Here is a 27,595-nt window from a genome sequence, read left to right as displayed (position 1 = left end):
CTTGAAAATAATCAAATTCAGGATTCAAAAGGCTGTTTACTGGTATGAATATGTGAATTTCAAAGAAGTCAAGACCAACCCTATACTAAGATCCATCCTTCCTCATCTTTCAAAGCAGCATACCCCCCTAGATGCTCTTCAGAGAATCTGATAATATGGTCAAAGTAAGCCACACCCAAGGTGTGAATGGCCCAAACAGAATTTCATAATCTAGGAAGATTTTTGAGACTTCCAACCACCACACAACCAACTTTTCCACAACCACACTTCTGCCGTACCCAGGGTAAAAGATTGAGGGCCCAGCAATTGTACACACAGCTTAGCTAATCCTTGGAAGGTAACACCTTCAAATATTTGAGTCATATGAAACTAAAGAAAAAGGTAAGCTGCAAAAATCAGGATTAAAAAGGGAATAAACTCTGGGATCTTCCTGTCAGAGGATATAAATATTCTTTCTTGATCTTTCTCACTTATAAAGCATTTTCAATTGAGACAGGATAACTGTATAACTTTCTTTTTTAAAATATATTTTTATTGATTTCAGAGAGGAAGGGAGAGAGAGATAGAAGCATCAGTGATGAGAAAAAATAATTTATCAGCTGCCTCCTGTATACCCCACTCTGGGGATTGAGCCCGCAACCCTGGGCATATGCCCTGAACTGGGAATCAAACCACAACCACCTGGTTCATAGGTCAACACTCAACCAATGAGCCACGCCAACCAAGCCGTATGACTCTTTTTTTTAATCCTTACCTGATGATATGTTTCCATTAATCTGAGAGAGAGAGAAACATCAATGTGAGAAACATCGATCAATTGCGTCCCGAGGATGGAACCCACAACCTAGGTATGTACCCTGACCCGAAATCAAACCTGCAACCTTTTGGTGTATGGGATGACGCTCCAACCAAACCACCTGGCCAGGGTGGTAAGACTCTTATCTGAGCAAAATGAGCAACATTTCTGTTGTTCACAATTAATAACATTTTTTTCAAGACACTTCCATTTTTCACAATCACATTTTTTCAAGGCACTTCTTTTACTTTCCAACAGAAGTATGACTAACTCTATGATATAACTAAAGAGATTAAGCAGCATGATAATGTAAAACAGCTACAAATTTACAATTATAAAGTGAATCTCTGGACTTAGAATGCAACATTTGTTTGGGGCTTTTAAAAAATATACAATCTTGGACCTGGCTGGTATGGCTCAGTTGGTTGGACATCATCCCATGCACCAGGAGGGTGTCAATTCAATTCCCAGTCAAGGACACATGCCTGGGTTTTGGGCTTGCAGGAGGCAATCCATGGATGTTTCCCTCTCCATCTCTATCTCCCTTCTTCTCTCTCTCTCTTAAAAAAAAATCAATAAACTATTCTTTAAAAAAAACAACAAAATCTTATTTTTTCTTAAATGAGTATTGGTGTGTTTCCACATTATCCCTCCCTTCTTGCTCCAACCATCTACATTTGCTTTCATCTACTAAAATCAAATACCTGAACTAAATCATTCTTTGACTACATATGCCAACCAGAAATAACTTCAGTATTTTTTCCAATCTGCCATAAACAATGGGGGGAACTGTGTACAATCAGTATAAGGAACACAGTAAATATTCAACATCCTTACTAATACTTGTAATGTTTAAAAGATTAACACACATGGGTCGTAATTTATACACATACATATATATCCATAATTGGCTTGATTATCCAACTCAAGAAATAAAGTATTATAAAGTAAAGAAGTGTGTGTGGGCACTCTCAGAATATTGAAATTGTTGTAACAACTCATAAGAGGAAACATACGCTAGTTTTACTTTTTCACTGATAGTAAGCCTAAATATTTACATTTTTTAAGCACACACCTGTGGGTCATAGGAAGCTAAAGCCTGCTCATAGGCTAGGACTGTGTTCTTGCTGGTAGGGTACTGTTGCATCCTAAATATAAGAAAACCTGCTAGGGCAATCCTTAAAATGAAGGGGGATGACACCAGAGTTCTCCAATGACCCCCTGCTTTGTGACCCTCTTATGATTAATTCACAGTTATCAATTAAACAGTTGAAAACAAAGTGATAGTATGTATGTGTGTGAACCATGAGAGCAAAAGTCTATAGGCTTTTTAAATTTTATTTTTATTGTTGAGGGTGTTAAAGATGTCCCCTATTTTTCTCCCCTTCACCCAGCCCCCACCCCACCCCAGGCCTTCACCACAATATTGTCTGTGTCCATAGGCTATGCACACATTTATATAAGTTCTCTGGTTAATCTCTTCCTGACCATGCCCCTCCCTCTGAGATCTGTCAGTCTGTTGCATGCTTCCATGTCTCTGAACCTATTTGCTTGTCAGTTTATTTTGTTCATTAAATTCCACATGTAAGTAAGATCATGTGATATTTTTCTCTGACTGGCTTATTTCACTTAGCATAATATTCTCCAGGTCCCTCCATGTTATCTCAAAGGGTAAGAGAGCCTTCTTTTTTATAGCTGTACTATAGGCCTGGTGCATGAAATTCATGCACTCAGCTCAACCTGCACCCTCTCCAATCTGGGACCCCTCGGGGGATGTCCGACTGCGGTCAGACATCCTCTCACAATCTGGGACTGCACTCCCAACCGCTCAACTGCCTTCCAGCCTTATCACCCCCTAACCACTCCCTTGCCAGCCTAAATGAGGCCTAACTGCTCCCCTGCTGGCCGAATTGCCCCCAACTGCCCTCCCCTGCCGGCCCTATCACTCCCAACTGCCCTCCCCTGCTGGCCCGGTCACCCACAACTGCCCTCCCCTGCAAGCCTGGACGCCCCCACTGCCCTCCCCTGCAGGCCTGGTCACCCCTAACTGCCCTTCCCTGCCAGCCATATTGTGACCACATGGGGGCGGCCATCTTTTGACCACATTAGGGCGGCCATCTTGTGCAAGGGTGTGATGGTCAATTTGCATATTACCTCTTTATTATATAGGACTAGAGGCCCAATGCACAGAATTAGTGCATGGGGAGGGGGGGTTGAAGGGGTCCCCTCAGCCCGGCCTGCCCCCTCTCGCAATCTGGGACGCCTCACTCCTAACCACCCGCCTGCTCACTCCTTACCGCCCACTTGCTCGCTCATTAGCGCTGCTGCAGAGGCGGGAGAGGCTACCGCCACCACCACTGCACTCGCCAGTTGTGAGCCCAGCTTCTGGCTGAGCAGAACTCCCACTGTGGGAGCACACTGACCACCCAGGAGGCAACTCCTGTGTTGAGCATCTGCCCCCTGGTGGTCAGTGCGCATCATAGTGACCAGTCGTTCTGCCGTAAGGGTCGCTGGGCTTTTACAGATATAGATAGTATTCCATTGTGTCAATGTACCACAGTATTTTTATCCACTTGTCTACTAATGGGCACTTGGGCTGCTTCCAGATCTTAGCTATTGTAACACGGCTATTAACATAGGGGTGCATAAATTCTTTCTGACTGGTGTTTCAGGATCTTAGGATATATTCCCAGAAGTGGGATCACTGGATCAAAAGGAAGTTTCAGCCTGACCAATGTGGCTCAGTGGTTCAGCATCGATCCATAAACCAGGTGGCATTCGATTCCCGGTCAGGACACACGCCCCAGTTGCAACTCCATCCCCAATAGGAGGCACGCAGGAGGCAGCCAACTGATGATTCCCTCCCATCACTGATGTTCCTCTCTCTCTCTCCCTTTCCATTCCTCTCTCTGAAATCAATAGATATACACTTGGGTTGCGGGAAACGAGTTAAGTCGGCTCGCGTGAATTGCGCGTACTCCGCGGGAGCCGTCTTAAACTCGGTTCATATAGATTTGCGGTGGAGTGCGGGAAACGTGTAAACTCGGGCCGATTGTAACTGCGTATTACCAAATATTTCATTTCAATCGAACCCATACTTCAAAAGATATAGGCATTTTAACGCGCCACCTTATATTTTGGCGGGAAATTCACCCGCAACCCAAGTGTTAAAACAAAAAAAAGGAAAGTTCGACTTTCAATTTCTTGAGAAATCTCCATACTGTTTTCCACAGAGGCTACACCAGTCTGCATTCCCAATAGCACTTGTTGATTTACTGATGGTAACTATTATGGCAAATGAGAGGTGATACCTCGTTGTAGTTTTAATTTGAATTTCTGATGATTAGTGACATTGAGCATTTTTTCATATCTCTTGTTCATCCCATGTCCTCTTTGGAGAAGTGTCTATTCAGGTCTTTTTCCCATTTTTTAATTGGGTTGTCTTCCTTCTGTTGAGTTGTATGCGTTCTTTATATATATTGGAAATTAACCCCTTATCAGATGTATGATTGGCAAATATATTCTCCCATATAGTGGGTTCCCTTTTCATGTTGAGGACGGTTTCTTTCGCTGTGCAGGAGCTTTTTAAGTTTGATGTAGTCCCATTTGTTTATTTTTTTCCTTTGTTTCTCATGCCTTAGATGTATTGGCAAAAATTCTGCTATGTGAGATGTCTGAAATTTTACTGTCTATGTTTTCTTCCAGGATTTATTGTTAATCCTTACCTGAGGATATTTTTTCCCCATTGATTTTCAGAGTGGAAGGGAGGGGGAAAGACAGAGAGAAAGAATATCGATGTGAGGGAGACACATTGATGATTGCCGCCCGCACGCACCCCAACGGGGACCAGGGATGGAGCCTGCAACCAACGTATATGCCCTTGACTGGAATCAAACCTGAGACCCTTCAGTCTGCAGGCCAACGCTTTATCCATTGAGTCAAACCAGCTACAGCTCTTCTAAGATTTATATGATGCTCAAAACCTTGACCCAGGAAGTAACAAATATTTTATTTTTCTGATGGTCAAAACGAGCGAATTATTTTTCAAATCAACTCTTAAGAAAGGAAATCCTGACATTTGCATAACCTGAGTGAACCTGGAGAAAAATATGGTAAGCAAAATAAACCAAACACTGCCCTGGTTGGTTTGGCTCAGTGGATAGAGCGTCGGCCTGGGGACTGAAGGGTCCCCGGTTCCATTCTGGTCAAAAGCATGTACCTTGGTTGCGGACACATCCCCTTGTGCAGGAGGCAGCTAATCGATGTTCTTCTCTCATCGATGTTTCTAACTCTCTATCCCTCTCCCTTCCTCTGTAAAAAATCAATAAAATAGATTTTAAATAAATAAATAAACAAACAAACCAGACACAGAAAGACATTATGCATAATCTCACTTATGTGTGGAATCCTCAAAACAAAACTAAGTCAAACTCTTAGTAACAGAGAGAATGGTGGTTACCATAGCTGGGAGGTGGTGGAAAAGAGATTGATCAAAGGGTACAAACTTTCAGTTATAAGATGAGTAAGTTCTGGAGACCTAATGTACAGCATGATGACTATAGTTAATAAATAATTATGTATTGGCCCTGCTTTGACTCAGTGGATAGAGCGCCAGCCTGCGGACTGACGGGTCCCAGGTTTGATTCTGGTCAAGGGCACATGCCTGGGTTGCGGGCTCAATCCCCAGTGGAGGGCATACAGGAAGCAGCCAATCAATGATTCTCTCTCATCATTGATGTTTCTATCTCTCTTTCCCTCTCCCTTCCTCTCTGAAATCAATAAAGATATTAAAAATAATTATTATGTATTACATGCTTGAAATTTACTACAAGAAATCTCAAGTGTTCTAATAACAACAAAAAGGTAATAAATAGATATGTTAGTTTGTGGTAATTAGTTCATAATGTACACATTTATCAAAACATCACCTTGTACACCTTAAATGTATACAGTTTTTATTTATCATAAGTAAAAAAAATTTTTAATATTTTTTCACTATAATAACAGGCAGGACCAACACTTGTTTCCCAGAGTGCCTTAACAGGATCCTAGAAAATAAAGCAAGTGACTTAAATTTTATCCCTGATTTTCTTTTCATGGCACCTGTAGAAATAATAAAATATAGTACTGCTAGATCTTAAACTATAATTTACTTAGTATTAGAAATACAAACAAGATGACTACAATCAAGGTTCCCCCAGAAGAGCAGAGGAAACAAACCCAACCAACACAGAGTACCTGGGCAGTCACATTTCATATGACAGGTGTTCCTCTGCAATCACAGCATAATTTAGGAGCTAGAAAACACATCATTTTGACTGGTAAACAATATCAGTATCAAAGGTTGTATGAAAGGGGAGACAAAGAAGGAGCTGTCAATGAAATAATTAAGGTGAAAAGAACAGACTGTGAAAAGCCTTATATACCAAGTTAATGAATTTGAATAATCCTATACACAGTGGAGAGCAACATGATGACATCTGTATTTTCAGTAGAATATGGCAGTGTCTAAATTTTGAGAGGAGGGCATGGGAAAGGGAAGAAGGAAGGGAGGGGAGTGGGAAAGGAAAGAAGGTAAGAAAGGGAGGGTTCCTAAATTATTGCAAAAAAATCCTGAGCCCACATACAAAGATAACTGGGAGAGGGAAAGACAGGAATGGGTTAGGAGAAGCAGAGGCATTTTCTGAGGTTGGAATCAATTGGACTTAATAACAAACTGCATGTGGAAGAGAGGAGAGAATAGTGAAGAAGAGTAAATCTTGGGCAACTAGATTAATGTTGATAGAATAATAAAGAAACACTACAAGTGTTGAGACATATGAAGGAGACAGCAAAATGAATACATTCCTTGAAAGTAAAAGTTGATTTTAAAATGTCTGCAAGTGGTGATAAAAGTAGGCAATTGGCCCTAACTGGTTTGGTTCAGTGGATAGAGCGTCAGCCTGAGGACTGAAGGGTCCCAGGTTCGATTCCGGTCAAGGGCATATACCTTGGTTGCGGGCAGATCCCCAGTAGGGAGTGTGCAGGAGGCAGCTGAATTGATATTTCTCTTATCAATGTTTCTAACTCTCTATCCCTCTCCCTTCCTCTCTGTAAAAAATCAATAAAATATATTTTAAAAAAAAAAAAGTAGGCAATTGGAGAAACCTGAAACAGTGCTGGATTTTGGAATCAATATGGACTGAAGCCAAGTAACTAAATGTGATCAGGAGAACACATAACGAGTTCCAAGGTCTGAACCCCAAAAGAACATGAACATTTAAAGGCTTTAAAACTATTGCAGCAGATATGACACAGACCTTCTACTAGAAAGCTATACTGCTACTGCTCAGCATCTGTGTAAATTTTTTTTCTCTGAATTGCCTAACAGCCAGTTTAAAAGCCAAAAGGGAAAATCAGTTCCGGGATTGTATGATAATAGCTTCTAATTATTTTAAATTATGGCCAAAGGGATCATATAATCATCAAGTTAAAATAGAAATTAGAAATAATTGAGGCCAGGAAAAGTGACTTAGCCAAGGTAGCAAAGTTTCTTAATTCTAGAGATAAAAGTGATTTTATTCACCAGAAGTGGCTTGAATTTCTCAGTACCAGCAATTAAATGTAATCTTTAAAGATAAAGATTTACTACTGCTGACAAATCTTTTAAAGGTGTATGTGTGTGTGTGGGGGGGGGGGGGGGGGGGGGCTAAACAGGCAGTCGGACATCCCTCTCATAATCCAGAACTGCTGGCTCCCAACTGCTTGCCTGCCTGCCTGCCTGATTGCCCCTAACTGCTTCTGCCTGCCAGCCTGATCACCCCCTAACCCAGGGGTGGGCAAACTTTTTGACTCGAGGGCCACAATGGGTTCTTAAACTGGACCGGAGGGCCGGAACAAAAGCATGGATGGAGTGTTTGTGTGAACTAATATAAATTCAAAGTAAACATCATTACATAAAAGGGTACGTTGTTTTTTTTTTTTTTTTTTTTTTTTTTTTTTAGTTTTATTCATTTCAAACGGGCTGGATCCAGCCCGTGGGCCGTAGTTTGCCCATGGCTGCTCTAACCGCTCACCTACCAGCCCCCAGTCACCCTCAACTGCCCTCCCCTGCTGGCCCGGTCGCCCCCAACTGCCCTTCCCTGCCCGTCCGGTCAGCCCCAACTGCCTTCTCCTGCAGGCCCAGTTGCCCCCAACTGCCCTCCCCTGCCGGCCATCTTGTGGCTGTGGGCACTGCTATCTTTGAGGGCATGGCAGTCAATTAGCATATTCCCTCCTTATTGGCTATGGGCGCCACCAACTTTGAGGGCATGGCAGTCAATTAGCATACTCCCTCCTTATTGGCTGTGGGCGTCGCCATCTTTGCAGCCTACTGTTCAGTCACTTGGTTGTCCCTCATTAACCCTTCTGTCAGCCTGGTCGCTCCATGCAGTCAGCTGCTCAGTCGTTTGGTCGGCCCTCACTAACCCCCCCTGCCAGTCTGGTCGCCCCACGCAGCCTGTTGGGCCGTCCATTTGGTTAAGATGGCCGCTTAGGCTTTTATATATATAGATGCCTTCTTAGCCCTGGCCAATATGGCTCAGTTGAATGAGTGTCATCTCATGCAACAAAAGGTCACTGGTTCAATTCCAGGTCAGGGCACACACCCGGGTTGCTGTCTTGATCCCCAGTAGAGGACATGCAGGAGGCAGCTGATTGATGTTTCTCTCATTGATGATGTTTCACTCTCACCCTCTCCTTTCCTCTCTCTCTCTCAAATCAATAATTTAAAAAAACTGCTTTCTTAGAACAACGTTCTATTAAACCAGTCTTTAAAATCCCCACTTCCCATAATAAATGTAGTCTTCTCCTGGGGGGCGGGGGTGAGGGGCGCCAAGGGGAAAAGGGAGGGGGTTCACAAGACTGAAGGACATTTTCTAAGCAATACAGGTTTCAAATATAACTAGTTTATGAGAGCCAATATGGATTATCTACCTGCTGAAACTTCTGCTTTGCTTCATTCAGCACTGTCATTTCCTAAAAGTATTAAAAAACTCCAGCTAAAAAATTTTAAAGAGATTGAAGATGGAATGCATACTACAATATGGATGAATCTTGAAAACATGCTAAGTGAAAGAAGCTAGACACAAAAAGGCATATATGCCCTAGCTGGTTTGGCTCAGTGGATAGAGCATCAGACTGCAGACTAAAAGGTCCCAGGTTCGATTCCTGTCAAGGGCTCATGCCCAGGCTGTGGGCTCGATCTCCAGTAGGGAGCGTGCAGGAGGCAGCCAATCAATGATTCTCTCTCATCATTGATGTTTCTATCCCTCTCTCCTTCTCTTCCTCTCCCTTCCTCTCTGAAATCAATGTACTTTTTTTAAAAGCCATATATGATTCCATTTATATGAAATATCCAGAATAGGCCAATGCATAGAAACAAAGTAGATAAGTGGTTGCCAGGGGTTGAGGTGGAGAGTGACCACTAATGGGTATAGGGCTTCTTTTTTGGGGTGATGAAAATGTTCTATTAAGATAGTGGTGATGGTTGCACAATTTTGTTAATATGTTAAAACGAATGAATTGTACATTTTAAAGGGGTAAATTTTATGGTATGTGAATTATATCTCAAAAAATAAATGAAGCATTTAGATTTTCCTTTCATATTCAGTAAAATAGTATTTTACCTATGAATTGCAGGTTGGAATAGCAAAAGAAAGTGAAGGGGAGATAATTAATTACCTGTACTACTTGGTTATTTTCAGTAAATAGCATATTTATTAACTGAATTTTTAGTAATGAACTAAAAATGAATTCATAAACTACTTCTGAAGAAAAACTTTGCAAGTTGAACGATCGCATTTGAAGTGTCTGTGGTCCAAGCAAAGACATGCTGACTCATGTTATAGTTTTAGCACTGCTCAAATATCTTCCTAGAGTTTGCTGTTAACCTCCAATGGCATTATACTCCCCCACCCAACTTTTCTATTTCTTTCAAAATTTAGCTCAAATCTCAGACTTCTAAAAATCTCTTTCCTTAATAACCAATCTTGAGGGTTCCCCCATCCAGATAGTCACATCTTTGGTGTTCTCATTGTTGCCTTTGTTTTCTATATATGAGAAGGTACTGGCTGTATGATTTTACTTGTATTTCCACATTCTACCCATCTTTGCACTAAAGCCAAGTACACTCAAGGCCATTGTTTCTGCAAGGCACACAATAAAATCATCTGGAGATCTTAAAACAAAGCATAAAAAAACATGCTTGGGCTAGCAACTGTTAAATTTGTAAGCGTTCCAGATAATTCTGATACACAACCATGAACTAAGTCCTCTGATTAAAAACAAGTGTTCAAAGGCGCTCTCACTCCCAGGAGCACACCAGCACCCTTCCCGTCCCCCTCCTCTTAACCCTAAATGCTTTACCTTTACCTTTCTCTCTCCTAAGCTCCAAGGGCCATCCCTTTTGCCTCTGTAACTATAACTATATATGTGTATATATATATATACATATATATATACATGTGTGTATATATATATGTATATATATATATTATTATTATTATTATTATTGATTTTTTACAGAGAGGAAGGGAGAGGGATAGTTAAAAACATCGATGAGAGAAGAACATCAGCTGCCTCCTGTACAACCCTACTGGGGATGTGCCCGCAACCAAGGTACATGCCCTCGACCGAAATCGAACCTGGGACCCTTCAGTCCGCAGGCTGATGCTCTATCCACTGAGCCAAACCAGTTAGGGCTTGCCTCTGTAACTTTGTTTCCAGAGCCCATTTCTTCTATGACTCACTTCTACCTCTGTGACTTTCTAAGAAAACTTTGTCTTATAGTTTGAAAAATAAAAGTAAAAACCAGTATTCACAGAAAATATCTTCTAGTACCTACCACTCAATACATTGGCATCCCACAAAATTAAACTAGGAGAAGATTCTGATAAGAAATATGCAAGTCTACGGCCATACCACCCTGAACGCGCCCGATCTCGTCTGATCTCGGAAGCTAAGCAGGGTCGGACCTGGTTACTACTTGGATGGGAGAAATATGCAAGGTTTGGCCAAAGACTCACTGATCTATCACAGTCAGTGGCAGAAACTGAATGGAGCTTGCAGCACTTTCAGTTTAACCCTTTGTCTGAATTGCAACAATAAAGACAGGACGGCCCTAACCAATTTGGCTCAGTGGATAGAGCGTCGGCCTGCAGACTCAAGGGTCCCAGGTTCAATTCTAGTCAAGGGCTTGTACCTCGGTTGCGGGCACATCCCCAGTAGGGGGTGTGCAGGAAGCAGCTGATCGATGTTTCTCTCTCATCGATGTTTCTAACTCTCTATCCCTTTCCATTCCTCTCTGTAAAAAGTCAATAAAATATATTAAAATAATAATAATAGTAATAAAGACAGGACGGACAGAGTGTTGTATTTGAAAAGATACATATAAATAGGGGTACTAGCTCTTTCACATCTAAAGAAACTTCAAGCTTTATGTAAATCATTGTGCCTCAACTGTAAAAGCAAAAATTAAATTAAATAGGTACATACACCATCCCTGAGTGGAAAACACAAAATTCAATTTAATTGTAATTCATTTTTAGGCTTACTGAATGAAAAACAAACAAACAAAAAACATTGTTTAAAATTAACATTAGAGTGGTATAGTCTAACCCGGTGATACCTAAAATGAATTTTGCTGGTAAGAAATAGCAAGTGAGCGATCAAATATAAGTATGTTGAAAGGAAGGAAAGAAGGAAGGAAGGAAGGAAGGAAGGAAGGAAGGAAGGCCGGCCAGGAGAGAAATAGCTGCTCTTTAGTTCCTTCTCACTGGAACCCCACACTTCCCCAAATCCAGACATCCAGGAAGGTAGGTAAGAAATATGCCACTAGAGAGCAGGAGCATACCATATTAAGGCAAACTAAACAGGAACTCCAACTACAATAAGGAGACTTTTGATTTAAAAAAAAAAAAAAAGAAAGCTAAATAAGCACTATAGACTCTGCACATGAACATATTTTCGCTTCATGCATCCAAATGATAAAATATAAAAATACATGTACTCGCCCTAACCGGTTTGGCTCAGTGGATAGAGAATCAGCCTGCAGACTGAAGGGTCCCAGGTTCGATTTGGTCAAGGGCATGTACCTTGGTTGCAGGCACATCCCCAGTAGGGGGCATGCAGGAGGCAGCTGATTGATGTTTCTCTCCCATCGATGTTTCTAACTCTCTATCCCTTCCCCTTCCTCTCTGTGAAAAATCAATCAAATATATTTTTTAAAAAAGAAAGAAATGAGCACTCATTCTCATATACTTGCTCAGATGTTTAAAAAAAAATACATATACTCAGTTATCACATAGGAGCAGATATGTTCTGGCACATTCAATCTACAGTACCCACAGTCTATAAAACCAGATTGCCTGGGTTCATATCACAACTCCATCAATTACTTAATCCCTCTGTGCAGCTATCCATATCCGTAATCTATATATGTAAAAGCCTAAGTGACCGTCCAACCATCCGACTGGTAACTATGATGAACAATGACCACTAGGGGGCAGATGCTCCGACCAGTAGCTATGACCTGCACTGACCACTAGGGGGCAGACGCTTGACGCAGGAGCTGCAGTGACTTGGCAGCTGTGGTTCTCAGGTGACGCGCCTGGAATCAGAGAGGAGGGAGCCTGATTCCGGGGTGCGTCACCTGAGAACAACCCTCTTGCAATCTGGGACCCCTTGGGGGATGTTGTAGGGCCGGTTTTGGCCCTATCCCCGCAGGCCAGGCCGAAGGATGCCACCGGTGCATGAATCTATGCACTGGGCCTCTAGTATAGAGATAAAACTGTACCCACCATCACAGAATTACTGTTAAAATAAATTAAAGCATGTATTATGCTTAGAACAATTCCTCATATACAGTTAAGTGCTCCATAAAATATTTCTATTGTTTACATAATAAAAACTGTAAAACCAATCCCACTTAGAGAATAGTTGCCACACTCTGATAAATATAATTCAAAGACTAAGTATTAATTTAACAATTCAAAACCCAACAAAGCTTTGTTTGCCCAAGAATGCTTAATGCGAACTATCTGAAGTTAGTAATTAAACAGTAGGCACCACACACACTGGATTTCTGGAATATGCTATGCATTTATATATATTCTCATTCATATTCATTCATTCATTCATTCTCTCTCTCCTTCCAACTTTTACATCTGCTATTCCTTTTGCCCAAAACTCTTCCTCCTCTTCAAATTTAAAACACTTGCTCAACAAGTATCTTTCCTTCATCCTTAGATATCCTTAAATCCCATGTGTATCTTCTTTCATAACACACCTCACTATAACTTTGTGTTTCACAATTGTTTTCTACTAGGTAAGGATGCCTATCTTGTTCACCTGGCTTTGTGCTGAATACATATTATGTATTCAATAAATGTTAATTTAATTGAACTGAAACATATCTCATAAATGGATAGATAATAAAAAGGCATACAGCCCTAACCGGTTTGGCTCAGTGGATAGAGAGTCGGCCTGTGGACTCAAGGGTCCCGGGTTCGATTCTAGTCAAGGGCATGTACCTTGGTTGCGGCCACATCCCCAGTGGGGGGTGTGCAGGAGGCAGCTGATTGATGTTTCTCTCTCATCAATGTTTCAAACTCTCTATCCCTCTCCCTTCCTCTCTGTAAAAAAAAAAATCAATAAAATAAAAAAATTTTTTAAAAAGGTACACAAATCACAATGTTACAAAAGACCGAAATTTGGCTTTGGGCTCTTACTAGTTTACGAAAGCCACTTTTGCCCCACCCCATGGTAAAAGGGGGTAGGGAATGGCAATACCAATAGTCCTTAAGGGTCAGTAAAAACAGCAACATTACAGGGTCAACATTTTTTTTTAGTATGGACTATAAAGAAATCTTAAAAAGTAGTAAAGAGATAAAAAGCACCCATGGTCTCAAGACACAAATAACACATTATATTTCTTTCTAGTATTCCCTTGGTAATCATGCCTTCAATTACTAGATTATAAAGACTTTGAAAATAAAATTGATTTGCCCAAAATAGACCAAACCTCTAATAGTGACATACTGTGATGGTACTGAAAATTAAAGGAGTTTAAAAATCTGAAGAGGAAATAGCCAACTTTTTTAAAAGGTAAAATGTGTCAACATTAGATTCTGAAATCAACATCTAAAATACTTTCAATTATAGCTGAATCCGAATTATTTAGAAACAGCTGAATTATACATATATATATATATATTTTAAAAGCTGCTGAGATTTTAGCTGAAGTTAACTGTCTCCCCATTATTCCATCTCCTAATTTGTATATTCATGCTGATGTCCTTCATTCACTACATTTGCAAAGAAAATTTCAACTGTATAATGCCACTGATTCATCTTTCACACACAAAAAATAATTTGATTTCTTGATTATCACATTACTACATATACTATACCTTTTAGATCTATTTTGTTTTTAGAAAGTAAAATTATATAACAGTAATTAGGCACCTACATCACAATTGTGTTGACTACAACTGTAATGTTCAAAGCCCCTGCTGAATGCTAATCTCATTTTCTCATTTCTGGCATATGCATCCCCACCCCATAATAAATAAGAGATTTAAATGTATGTTCAGAATCCATACTATTTAGGGTAAATTGTTTTCTTCTTAAACCCATTTACCCACCAGTAAACCAAACTACTAGGTATAAGAAAAAAGCAAAGGTACTGACTTGCAAGTGGGGACTCCTAGTGATCCAACTCCTTTGGCCTACAGACTCATCAGAAAAGAAAAAGGATGGTATCTTTACTGTGTTAAATCTCTATGGCTATAGATAGTCACAAGTGTGAAAATAACTCAGAACTTCCACAAAGTAAACACATAGCATTTCTGATACTATTATCATTTAGCATGGTGGGTACTCAGAAAGTGCTTGATAATTTCTATAGCGTGGGAGTTGATCAGTCTAAACTGAAGAAAGTGCTTGACACAGAGAAACTTAAAAAATAACACTCAACTACTATTTTAACTTTTCAATTATGCTCATATTTAATAATAAAAACATTAGGTAACATATTAAACAATATCCTTATAAGCTTGGAAGTTTAATCATTACCAAAAGTAGTCTAGGGATTCTTAACCTGGAATCCATGGGGACAGGATCCCTAGAAGTCATATACAAAAACCATGGTTTATTGTCCTAAGAAGGTCAGAAAACTCAATTGGAACAACCCAAAGAGCTAAGAACCATACTGTCCCTAGTCAAATTTTTACTATCAGTTTATTTTGTTTCCTAAGGATGTTTTAATTATAATTTACTAGAGGCCCGGTGCACAAAAATTTGTGCACTCGGGGGGGAAGAGGGGGTCCCTCAGCCCGGCCTGTGCCCTCTCGCAGTCTGGGACCCCTCGGGAGATAACGACCTGCTGGCTTAGGCCTGCTCCTGAGTGGCAGAGGGCAGGCCCAATCCCTAGGTGCAGCCCCTGGTCGGGCTCAGAGCAGGGCTGATTGGGGAGTTGGGGAGTTGGGGCGTCGCCCCGTCATGCACAGAGCAGGGCGGATTGGGAGGTTGCGATGCCACCCTCAGTCAAGCTCAGGGTAGGGCTGATTGGGGGGTTGGGGCACCGCCCCCTGTCACACTCAAGGCAGGTTCAATGGGGAGGTTGCGGCGCCACCCTCTGTGATGCACAGAGCAGGGCCAATCAGGGGGTTGGGGCGCTGCCCCCTGTCACTCACAGAGCAGGGCCCATCAGGGGGTTGGGGAGCTCCCCCTCTCATGCACAGAGCAGGGCCCATCAGGGGGTTGGGGAGCTCCCCGCTGTCACGGACAGAGTAGGGCCGATAGGGGAGTTAGGGCACTGCCCCCTGTCACACACAGAGCAGGGTGGATCAGGGGGTTGGGGCGCCACCACTGTCACACTCAGGGCAGGGCCGATGGGGAGGTTATGGCTCTACCCCGTCACACACAGAGCAGGGCCCGTGGGCGGGGGGAGGGGGGTTGGGGCACCACCCCCTGTCACACACAGAGCAGGGCTGATCAGGGGGTTGGGACGCCACACACTGTCACACACAGAGCCGCAGGGCGATCAGGGGGTTTGGGCGCTGCCCCCAGTCACGCTGATCTGGTGCCAGGAGGCCTCACGGCTCCGCTGATCCCGGTGCTGGGAGGCATATTACCCTTTTACTATATAGGATAGAGGCCTGGGGGCTGGCTGGTTTGCCCTGAAGGGTGTCCTGGATCAGGGTGGGGGTCCCCACTGGGGTGCCTGGCCAGCCTGGATGAGGGGATGATGGCTGTTTGCAGCTGGTCACACACCCTTCAGGGTGGGAGTCCCCACTGGGGTGCCTGGCCAGTCTGGGTGAGGGGCTGAGGGCTGCTTTCAGGCTGGCGGGAAGCTCCCAACCGCTCCTTTTTTTCTTTTCTTCTGGGCCAGCTTTAGCTCTGGCTCTAGCTCTGAGGCTTCCGCTGCTGGTTTGTTTGCCGTTCTATAATCGAAACAATGTATAACTTCAGCTCTGAGATCCCGGCCTATATTTGTTAGAATGTTTCAAACTGCCAGCTCAGAGTCCGGCAAGGCCGGGGAACGTTGGAGTCTGCAGTCACGGGAGCAAGCAAGCCTCACGTTCGCTTCCAGCTGCCTGGCTGCCGGCCGCCATCTTGGTTGACAGTTAATTTGCATAAGGATACGCTGATTAGCCAATCGGAAGGGTAGCGGTCGTACGACAATTACCATTTTTCTCTTTTATTAGTGTAGATAACAAGTCCATCATCATCATGGTAAGCTATGCATGCCTTTCTTTAAATGGTGGAGAAAGAGGGGCCAACGGATGACGATACATTACCCACCAACAATTTGCAACACTTTTAAAAAAGGTTCAGTTTGTCCTTGCCAGCATGGCTCAGTTGGTTAGAGCATTGTCCAATATACAGAGAAAGGTCAAGGGATCAATCCTGGTCAGGGTACATACCTAGGTTTTGGGTTCAATCCTGATCAGGGTGCTAAGGGGAAGCAACCAATCGATACTTCTCTTACATCAATGTTTCTCTCTCTTTTAAATCAATAAAAACATACCCTCGGTGAAGATGTTTTTTTTTTAAGCCGCAGTTTTCTGAATCACTTTTCTTACTAAAAACTACCGTATATATTTTAAATGAGTGGCTTTTAAATAGTGATAGGAAAAAGTGCTGTGTTTTTAAAATCAAAATTATTGAAGTAAAAAATAAGCAGAACTCAAGTCTCAATGCAAAGTCAGATCATATCAAGTTTTGTTTTTTTTTTTGTTTTTGAGTACTGGTCATCTGCAGCCTCAGACCCTGGTCAGGGCAGTGCTGAGTCTCAGCTACCTGAATGTGAGGGAGGAGGGGATTTGGGCGTGGGGAAAAATCACAGCAGAAATAAAACAGTCCAAAAGCCCAGAAGTAAGGTGAGAGAGGACAGGCCCCTCAGGCCCTCTCAAGATGAGGGTGTGGAAGATGGCACCAGGCCTGAGACTCCCATATCAGGTTTTTAATAATTTGAAACTAAACCTCACCAAACAGAAAAGTAAATTTTAGAAAAGACTGATGAAATTCTAATCTCAGATTCGTTTGCTAGGTTTTAACCAAGTAAGTCAACTTCTTAAGTTTATTTTTATCTTTTTTTTTTTTTTAAATATATTTTATTGATTTTTTACAGAGAGGAAGGGAGAAAGATAGAGAGTTAGAAACATCGATGAGAGAGAAACATCAATCAGCAGCCTCCTGCACACCTCCTACTGGGGATGTGCCCGCAACCCAGGTACATGCCCTTGACCGGAATCGAACCTGGGACCTTTCAGTCCGCAGGCCAACGCTCTATCCACTGAGCCAAACCGGTTTAGGCTATTTTTATCTTTTTTTAAATTAATTACGGCATTACATATGTGTCCTCATCCCCCCATTAACCACCCAAGCCCCCCCCCCCCCACTCATGCCCTCACCTCCCTGTTGTCTGTGTCCATTGGTTAGGCTTATATGCATGCATACAAGTCCTTTGGTTGATCTCTCCCCCTTACCCCCACCCTCCCCTACCTTCCCTCTGAGGTTTGACAGTCTGATCAATGCTTCTGTCTCTAGATCTGTTTTTGTTCATCAGTTTATGTTGTTCATTATATTCCATAAATGAGTGAGATCATGTGATATTTATCTTTCTCTGACTGGCTTATTTCGCTTAGCATAATGGTCTCCCATTCTATCCATGCTGTTGCAAATGGTAAGAATTCCTTCTTTTTTTACTGCAGTGTAGTATTTATTCCATTGTTTAGATGTACCACAGGTTTTTAATCCACTCATCTACTGATGGGCACTTAGCTGTTTCCAAATCTTAGCTATGGTGAATTGAGCTGCTATGAACATAGGGGTGCATATATCCTTTCTGGTTGGTGTTTCTAGCTTCTTGGGATATATTCCTAGAAGTGGGATCAATGGGTCAAATGGGAGTTCCATTTTTAGTTTTTTGAGGAAACTCCATACTGTTCTCCACAGTGGCTGCACCAGTCTGCATTCCCACCAGCAGTGCATGAGGATTCCTTTTTCTCCGCATCCTCGCCAACACTTGTCGTTTGTTGATTTGTTGATGATAGCCATTCTGAGATGTGTGAGATGGTACCTTATTGTCGTTTCGATTTGCATCTCTCGGATGATTAGTGACTTTGAGCATGTTTTCATATGTCTCTTGGCCTTCTTTCTGTCTTCTTTCGAAAACTATCTATTTAGGTCTGTTGCCCATTTTTTATTGGATTGTTTATCTTCTTTTTGTTAAATTGTATGAGTTCCCTGTAAATGTTGGAGATTAAACCCTTATCTGTGATATCATTGGCAACTCCTTCAGTAAGTTAACCACAGTTTGCTAAGGTTATATTTTATTGTTTTCATGATTAATTTTGAGAAGACAAAGGAATGTCACTGTCAGTACAACATGTAAAGCTGAAATAAATTTGTTTTTGACCAAGGCCACAACTACTGATCTCATTTATTTGTTCCCAAAATAACTGGTTCTTTTTTGTGACAGAGAGATTAGGAAAGACCTCTTACTTTAGGTACACTTTAACCTATATGACTTTAAGCTTTAATTGCTCAGTCCCTTTGGCCCTGGAGGGAAGAGTTAAAAATTTTAAGCCTCTAGCTCAGTGGTTCTCAACCTTCTGGCCCTTTAAATACAATTCCTCATGTGTTGTGACCCAACCATAAAATTATTTTCGTTGCTACTTCATAACTGTAATGTTACTACTGTTATGAATTGTAATGTAAATATCTGATATGCAGGATGGTATTGGGCGACCCCTGTGAAAGGGTCGTTAGACCGCCAAAGGGGTCGTGACCCACAAGTTGAGAACCGCTGCATCTAGCTGAACACAGAACTGCTAAGATTCAGTATTAACTCAAACATGTGCAAAATACCACTATATATAAGACTTTTCATTACAGCATTACTCACCTCTATATAATGGGAGAGAGCAGAGAATCAAGGTATTTGCATGAGGAAGGCAATGGGATTAACATATATGCATGAACTAAGTCTCTGGTCTTTAGAAGGATATATTAGTACAATAAAAATAGTGGTTGTCTGGGGAGGATAAAACTGGAATGCTGAAGGACAGATGAGAGTCTTAAATCTTCCTCTATGTACCTTTTAGAACCTTAAATCTTCCTCTTATGTACCTTTCATAACCTTTCAATTTAAATATTTCCAAGGCAACAAAATAAAAGATTGGCTTTTGTTTTTTAATGATTATGGGTGGAAAAAGAGACTGTTTAGCTCAGTGATTGGTTCAGATAGAGTCTACTAAGTAGTAACACTGTCAAATTATGATATAGAATAACTTTCCTAAAACTTTCTTCCAAAGAGACTGAAGCACATCCATTCATCCAATCAATATATCAGTGCTGCCTGGCTGGTGTGGTGCCGTGGTTGAGTGTCAACCCAAGAACCAAGAGGTTCCCAGTTCGATTCCTGCTCAAGGCACATGCCCGGGTTGCAGGCTCGATCTCCAGTGGGGGGCATTTAGGAGGCAGCAGATATTTGATGTTTCTCTCTCATCAATGTTTCTATCTCTCTATCCTTTCCCTTCCTCTCTCTAAAAGAAATCAATAAAATATATTAGTGCCTACAACATGTTCTACGAATTAGAGTAATGCCCAAATCACTCAAGAGTCCTTGCCTTCATAGAGTTTAGTGGGAGTAGAGATAAAAAGTAAATAATATAACTTGGAGTAGTGGTAAATGCTAGACAGAAGAGAGGCAAATATGAGAATGAAGAGAAACTAGGAGGAGGGGGAGAGGAAAACTGTGTTTTAGGAATCCTAAGGTAAACCTTTCAGAAGATATGTCATGTAAGCCAAGAACTGAACAATAAGCAATGCAATAAACAGGAGGAAAGCCCTGTGACTAGAATAAACAAGGTTCCAGTGTATAGGATACAGCAAAGCAACAGTGTGGTTGAAGTGGAGCAACAAAAGGAGTGAAGTGCAGGAGATAATCTCAGAGGTAGGCAGATCCCAGTGACATGGAGGACCTTGTAGGTATTGGGGGTGGGGGGTGGGAGGTGGTAGTCAAGGTTTTATTCTAAGTGTGATGGATGGAGAACCTTTGTAAAATTCTGGGCAGGGTAGTGACATGATCTATATTTTTAAAAAATCTCCTTTTGCTCTAGCTGGTTTGGCTCAGTGGATAGAGCATCAGCCTGTGGACTGAAAGGTCCCAGGTTCGATTCCAGTCAAGGGCTTGTACCTTGGTTGCAGGCACATCCCCAGTAAGAGGTGTGCAGGAAGCAGCTGATCGATGTTTCTCTCTCATCGATGTTTCTAACTCTCTATCCCTCTCCCTTCCTCTCTGTAAAAAATCAATAGAATATATATATTTTTAAAAACTCCTTTTAACGCCGAAACTGGTTTGGCTCAGTGGATAGAGCGTCAACCTGTGGACTGAAAGGTCCCAGGTTCGATTCCAGTCAAGGGCATGTACCTGGGTTGCGGGCACATCCCCAATGGGAGATGTGCAGGAGGCGGCTGATCGATGTTTCTCTCTTATCGATGTTTCTAACTCTCTATCTCTCTCCCTTCCTCTCTATAAAAAAATCAATAAAATATATTTAAAAAAAAAAAAAAAAAAAAACTCCTTTTAAGCCGAAAGGAGATGGATATAGTAGGCCAGGCAACAATTGAACAGTGGTTTCAGAAAGATGATGAAATGAGTCTGATTCAGGATATATTTTGAAAGTGGAGCCTACAGGATTTGCTACTGGATTGAAAACAGAAATCCAACTGGGTGAATAGTAATTCTTATATTTGTATAGTTACTTACAGATCTCAAGGTACTCTTACATACATTATTTCATTTCATAATAACAAGAGACTGAGGAAGGTCATACTGAATCAATATCCAAATTCTTCCTCTTGCCAAAAGTGATCTCAATGGGTTTTTAGACTATCAACTGTATTGTCCACATCACAAGATTCCTGCAGGTATCAAATGGTTAAAGAATTTTGCAAAGGTAAATAATGACCATTTTGAGATAGATAGCATCATATTACAGTTGTCCAATGAAGGATAGTATGTTCCTATCATTTAGGACAGTAGAGTTACCCTACCACCACCACCATTAAATTCCACAAAGAAATTTGTGTTGAGGTTGTGAGAGAAGAAACAAACTTTTTTAAAATTCTGATATTTAAAAATAGACATTTTCATTGATTATGGAAAAACCTACATCATATAAGCATGGGCACTAAAAAACACACACAGCATAATCTTTTAATCCTTCCTACGGATTGGAGAAAGCCGTTCTTTTAAGCTACAAATGGCATAAAATAAGAACCATCTAAGTTTTATAAGATAAAACCCAAATCACAGCACCTTTCATTAAAGAGATACCAACAAAATACTATAAAATTAAAATTATGAGTTATCGTTGTCTTGGTTTAAATAGTAAAACGTAAATGCCTAGTGTAAACATTATTGTGTGCCAAATAAATTGAATTATGAAAACTTGAACTTATTACCTTAAGTCATTATCACTTTAAACAAGGTTAGACAGAATTTACTCTTCCATCAAGGCTTTCATGTTACTGCACAGTATCTTAAGAATCAAGCAAAAATGGAAAAATATGTTAAGCCTTTAATTCATTATGTATTTTGGAGAATTATCTTGAATGTCAAATTATATTATGTGCTTAATCAATAACCTGAGTAGTAAATAACAATTCGAGAATATTTGGTGTAGAGCTCTATCCTCCCTCCACCTCTCATTTTCAACTGAGCCCTCAATAAACATGACCACTGCAGCCGTGACTGCATTATAACTAAAACTACACTGTAAGGCCCTCGCAATGCATACAGCAATAAACTTCCTTGGACAAAGTCCAAGACAAATCTGTGATAGAGTACAACGAATTTCTCACTATGAAGGTCCACATTATTATAATTTCTATCTCATAAAATGTCCTGTTTCTCTAAATCAAGCACCTCTTAGATCAGAGACACCCATACATATTTAACTGAAACTGCACGAAGCACTACCCAACACATCATCCTTCAACAGGTCTTTCTTTCACATAGTAGTTTTCTCCCCCAAATTTTGAAACACACACATTCACCTGGTCTTATCAAGCAAAGTGATGCTGCAATTTAATCCCTTTAACTTACATACAGGGTGGGGCAAAAGTAGGTATTCCTATGGAAAACACAGCGGTTAATAAAAATCATACAAGAATAAAGTGCTTCACGTACTCACAATGGTAAACCTACTTTTGCCCCACCTAACATTAAACAAGACAGAGATTCAACTTATTTCCTTTATTAAAACGCACGAAAAAATGCAAGGTTTTTAGTGAGTTCAAGTAATAGTTCACCTTTGAGGACTTATGTAAAGAATTTACAAAACCATGATTCCGAATTTTTTCAGGGTTCAATATGTGCTTGTCCAAGTATACTATTAACAAAGAGCAGAAGAACGTTCTAATAATTAAAAGTATACAAAATCGAGAGGCAAAAGATTTTAAAAGGTCCCCAGACCTGAGCCCCCCCAGTTCCCTATTGAACTATTTCCTCTGAACAAAAACAGGTCTGGGGTTGCAAACCAGAGTAAAATCACTTCGCGGAGACAACGAGCGGAAGCGGATTTAAGGAAGAGATCGCAGAAGCTGGGGCAGTCGGACGCGGAGCCCCCAAGTCCCCGGACCCAGGATGGATGCCGGGTGCGAGCATGTGCCGACGGCGGCAGAACGCGCGGCCCTCCCGGGTGCAGGGCCCGGCCCGGCCTCACCCTCCCGCTTCATTCATTCTGAACCTGCGGCTGCGGCGCCCCTGAGCTCCCGCCCGGGCTGAGAAGGGGGATCCGGGATCGAGGAGCCGTGTCGGGCCACCACCCCCGCCCAGAGTCCCGGCCCCGCCGCGATTCCCGCGCGCCCGCGGCCTCCGCCTGGGGGTGGTCTGAAAGACCGCGGAGGCCCGCGCCCAAGACCAGAACCCCACCACCCCACCCTCCACCCGGGCGCAGGCCGGGCCTTCCCGGCTCTCAGGGGGCCGCCTGGAAGCCCCGGGTGTTCGCCGCGGGGCTGCCCCACCGCGGCCGGAAGTCTCCCCGCGCCCCCTCCCCAGCGCAGACTTCGCTCGCCGCCTGGCCAGACCCTCTCCGCCTGCCTGCGGCCTCCCAGCGCGGGCCGGCGGAAGCGAGCAACCGCGCTGCCGAGCGGGCAAGAGCAGAGCTGGGAGCTGGAGGCCGGACTGGGCGGTTACCTTGATAATCCTGCGGGGCAGCCCGGCCATCTTGTCAGATCCCAAGTTCGGCCTCCGGTCTGGTCTCCGGCTCCGCTCGCCTCACGCACGAGTGGAAGTCCCAGGCTCCACTTCCGGGGGGACGTTGCCGCGCCCGCCGCCGCCGCCGAGGCCCCTCGGGAAATGTAGTCCCTGCTCGAACGTGGATGCGGGTGGGGTTCCCTCAGACCTGGGCCCTCCCCGGCGCTCCCCGCCCCAGCCCCGGCCCTGAGGTGGCGGAAGTGACGCAACGCGACGGGGCAGGGATTTGGGCCGGGGAGGGCGCGCTGGGCGGCGGGAGCTTCGATGCTCCAGATTGAGCCTTCCGTGCGATGGTGGGAGCGGGCGGCGCGCTCCGCAGGCTCCTATCCGCGGCCACGCCCGCGCCCGTGGCGACGTAACAGAGGCCCGGCCTCCGGCCGCCGACGCGGCCCATTCATTCGTTCGTTCGTTTGTCCACTCAACCTTCCTGCTCTGAGCGCGGCCGGGGCTGGCGCTGCAGGGAACGACCTCGGTCTACTAGTTGAAACGCAGGCTTCTTTCTCGTAGAGGGGGAGGACCAAAATTTGGTCGCAAATCTTCTAACGGCTCGCAAGTTACCCAGGAAAACCCTAGCCAGAGAGTTTTGATATCTAAAGTTCGCAAAAATCAAGCTTCTTAGACACACCCTTTAGCCTGGGGAAGGCTAAAACAGAAGGGTTTGGAGCAAGGAAGAAGAATGGCTTCTGAACCTCTGGACCTAGTGGTTGAGACGCAGAGTTACTAGCTGGAGGACTAGAGACCCAGAGTAATCGCTTAGCCTTAGGGATTACCCATAGTGCTCAGGGGCCCCAAAGGAGGACTAGAGTGACGGTGCCCCAAAATTGGGGTGGTTGGGTAAGCATTTTGTGACATCCTGATGTTTGAATGCTATGTAATGGGCTTTTTGCAGATATTATTTTACTTCATCTTCACAGCAGTCTTAAGAAGGTCTGTAGGCTCCACCTCACAAATTAGGCCGAGATGTTAACTAACGTTTTCCAAAATTTTGCAGGAGAAAGTGGAGCTGTTTTGTCCCCTGGGGAAGCCTGCCAAAACTTGGACCCCTTAACTGCTTACCAACCGTGTTTCCTAGCATAGTAGTACAGATATAGATGGTGAATGAAGGTGTGCCAGGTACTAGGTTAGAAGATGAGGATACAAAGTACAAAGACTCTGACGCTGCCTTCCAGGAACTTAAAGTCCAGTGGAGAAGAAACACCAGTGAAAAATTAATCACAACCCAATGTGTTAAGGGCTATAATAGAGGTTCTTCCAAGGTGCTATTTGAGCACAGAGAGGTATTAATTACTTAGCGAAGTCAGAGAAGGCTTCCCAAAGGAGAAGTGGGAGTCCCAAAGGATGAGGTAAGATTGTAACTGATCTGGTAGGGAAGAGCAAGCCAGTCATAGAAAATAGCCTGTGACATGGCATCTATAACTATAAAAGCATAATATGCTAATTAGACTGGACATCCTTCCAGATGACCTTCTGGAATAAGCCGTGGCGGCGGGGGCTGAGGCAGAGGCAGCCGTTGCGGCAAGTCCCTTGCACGAATTTTGTGCATCGGACCTCTAGTTAAACTATAAAAAAAAAAAAAAAGTGCAGTAAAGAAATGAGGGAAAAAAAAAAAAGAAAAGAAATGAGGGATATAAATGCAAGAAATCTATAAGAATAATAAAAGAAAACATTTTGTGCTGGGCACAATGCTAAATGATTACATGAATTATCTCAATTATATAGTCTATAAGATAGGCTTTCTTATTACCAGTGCTTTTTAGATGAGAAACCAAACCTCAGAGGTAATAATGAGCACTTCAAATAACCAGAAGTCTGAACTGTGTGATTCTGTGATTAGAGGAATCTGGGAAAGTAAAGTAAATTGGACAAGGATACTTTTGAAACCAGGCAACTATTGGGTACGGGCTGCCTGTCACTACTTGAGCCAATTAAGCAGATGGGTGAATCATGTATGAGCATTTATTCCAATAATGCTGACATTGTGGGAAAATCTGTTCTGCACGCCCCCCTCCCCCCCCCCCCCAGAAGCCAGCTGCCTATATTGGGTAGAAAGACAAAGATTTGTTAATGTAAGAAACATTCAAACCTGTGAAGAATTTTTGTGAGTTTATTTGAGCCAAACTGTCGATAATTGCCGGGAAGCAGGATCTCAACGGATTGAGACAATGCTCCGGAGAATGGCAGTTTTGCACTTTGTTTTATACATTACAATCCCAAGAGGAGACATAAATGGGTTATATGAAATCCATTGGTGATAGACTAGGGAGGTGGGAGGAAGCAAAGCAGGAAAACCTCTGGGATTAGATAAAAAGTAAAATGATAGACATATTTCTTTTACTTAAGTGGTGTAGAAAGTAGGCCTCTGTGATCCATCTTCAGCACAGTCAACTTTTAATGGAAACGGTTACTGAATTTCCCCAAGGCAAACAGAACATAGGGAGGAGGGAAGAGGATATAAGAACAGAGGCTATAAGAACAAAGAACTGTGTAAGTGAGCCAGCAGCATGGTGGAACCGCCCCCCCCCCCCCCCCCCCAGGCACCCGTCTCAACTAGACAGGGGGAGGTGGAAACAACTAGAAAAGGCCTCAGCCCATTTTTAAAAATTAACCCAATAAGAGACAAAAACTTATGAGGAAACTGTTGAGGCAATGTATGAGGAAACTGTTAACCCCCTATTACTCAGCCAATGAGGAAACGGAGGAGGGACTCTCACACCTTAGGGATTAAATCGCCTATGATCCGCTACTCCATGTGTGCCGGTACAACCTGACAAACACCACCTCTTGAGTAGTGTTAAAGGTCTCGTTTTCCCCATACTTCTGTCCCGAGTCCATTATTTTAATTCAGAGAGCTGAGCATTTCTCACAAGTGGTGCAGGATAGTTAACAGCCAACAATTAATAACTATGAGGGGGTTTGTGGTCTCTGGTGCCTGTGTTTTGAGGGGTCTGGAAAAAGGGAAAGTACTTTGACATTCCAATGATATGTTATTGTAGATGCAAAAATACAATAGACAGGCTCAGTTAAGATAAAGATTGAACTTTGTCAGGGAATATACCAGCCATATGCTGCTTTTTAGTTTAAAAAGTTTTAATTTCAGACCATCCTTTGTGGTTACTTTAAGTCTCTGAGTTTGCAAGGCTGCCACACAAACCTTCCCTGAGCTAGTCAGGTTAGCATGTGGCCCTTTTCGTCTACAGATGACATGGGCAAGTAGGCAAAAGGAATAAGAATGGGTATAATGGTTACAGGTTACAGGCAATGTGGGCATCTCCATGACTCCATTGTTTAGACGATAAGGTGGTTAATCTTTCCATGATAACAGGCAGCTCTCAAATAAGGAGAATGGACTGGATTCCTTAACTCCCTTGTCCAGGGGCATACAACTGAGCCAGGCTAGGATGTGCTTTCTCTAATTAGAATAGAACAATCATGGTTAACAGAGCATGATTAATATTTCTTATAATGATTGCTAGTCCCCACTATTCTAAATTTGCCCCTAACACTATCAGAATATTTAGAGAGAGCCCAGAATTCATCCATATAGGAAGAAAGGCAGAGTGACTATTAGGTTAGAAGTATATTATTGCCTAACAAACCAGCTCACTTGGTGCTTAAAATAACAGCAAGCATTTATTTAGCTCTTGAATCTTCAAATTTGGGCAGGACTTGGCAGAAAGGCACATCTCTACTCCATGCTATATTAGTCTTGGCAGTATAACTGGGGATAGATCCATTTCCACTACGGTTCACATAGCTGGCAAGTTGGTTCTGGCTGTTAATTCCTCTCCAAGTAGGTCTCTCCCTGAGGCAGCTTGGGCTTCCTCACTGCATGGTGGCTAGATTCCAAGAGTGATTGTTCTAGCTAGCAAAACTAGAATCAGAAGCTGAATCATCTTTTTGGCTTAGCCTTGGAAGTCACATAGCATCATTCCTACCACAATCTACTGGTTAACTAAGTTAAAAAAGGCCACCCAATTCAAAGGTAGGGGGCATAGCTCTAGCCGACTTGG

At 42.7% G+C, this 27,595-nt stretch overlaps 1 protein-coding gene across 1 annotated transcript in view; it reads right to left on the bottom strand.

The window, feature by feature from the left end:
- UBE2N (ubiquitin conjugating enzyme E2 N) overlaps window positions 1-23,718 on the bottom strand; it is a 50,473-nt gene extending 26,755 nt beyond the window's left edge. Inside the window, exon 1 of the mRNA XM_070409587.1 lies at window positions 23,526-23,718. Within this exon, the coding sequence (XP_070265688.1) occupies window positions 23,526-23,555 (30 nt within the window). The 5' untranslated portion in view covers window positions 23,556-23,718. The remainder of the gene's footprint in view (window positions 1-23,525) is intronic.
- Between the last annotated feature and the right edge of the window lie 3,877 nt (window positions 23,719-27,595).

Source organism: Myotis yumanensis, unplaced genomic scaffold, assembly GCF_028538775.1.
Source record: "Myotis yumanensis isolate MYYU_CA2020_CCGP unplaced genomic scaffold, mMyoYum1.0.hap1 SCAF_3, whole genome shotgun sequence".
NCBI lineage: Eukaryota > Metazoa > Chordata > Mammalia > Chiroptera > Vespertilionidae > Myotis > Myotis yumanensis.
This window is presented reverse-complemented; position numbering and strand designations above follow the sequence as displayed.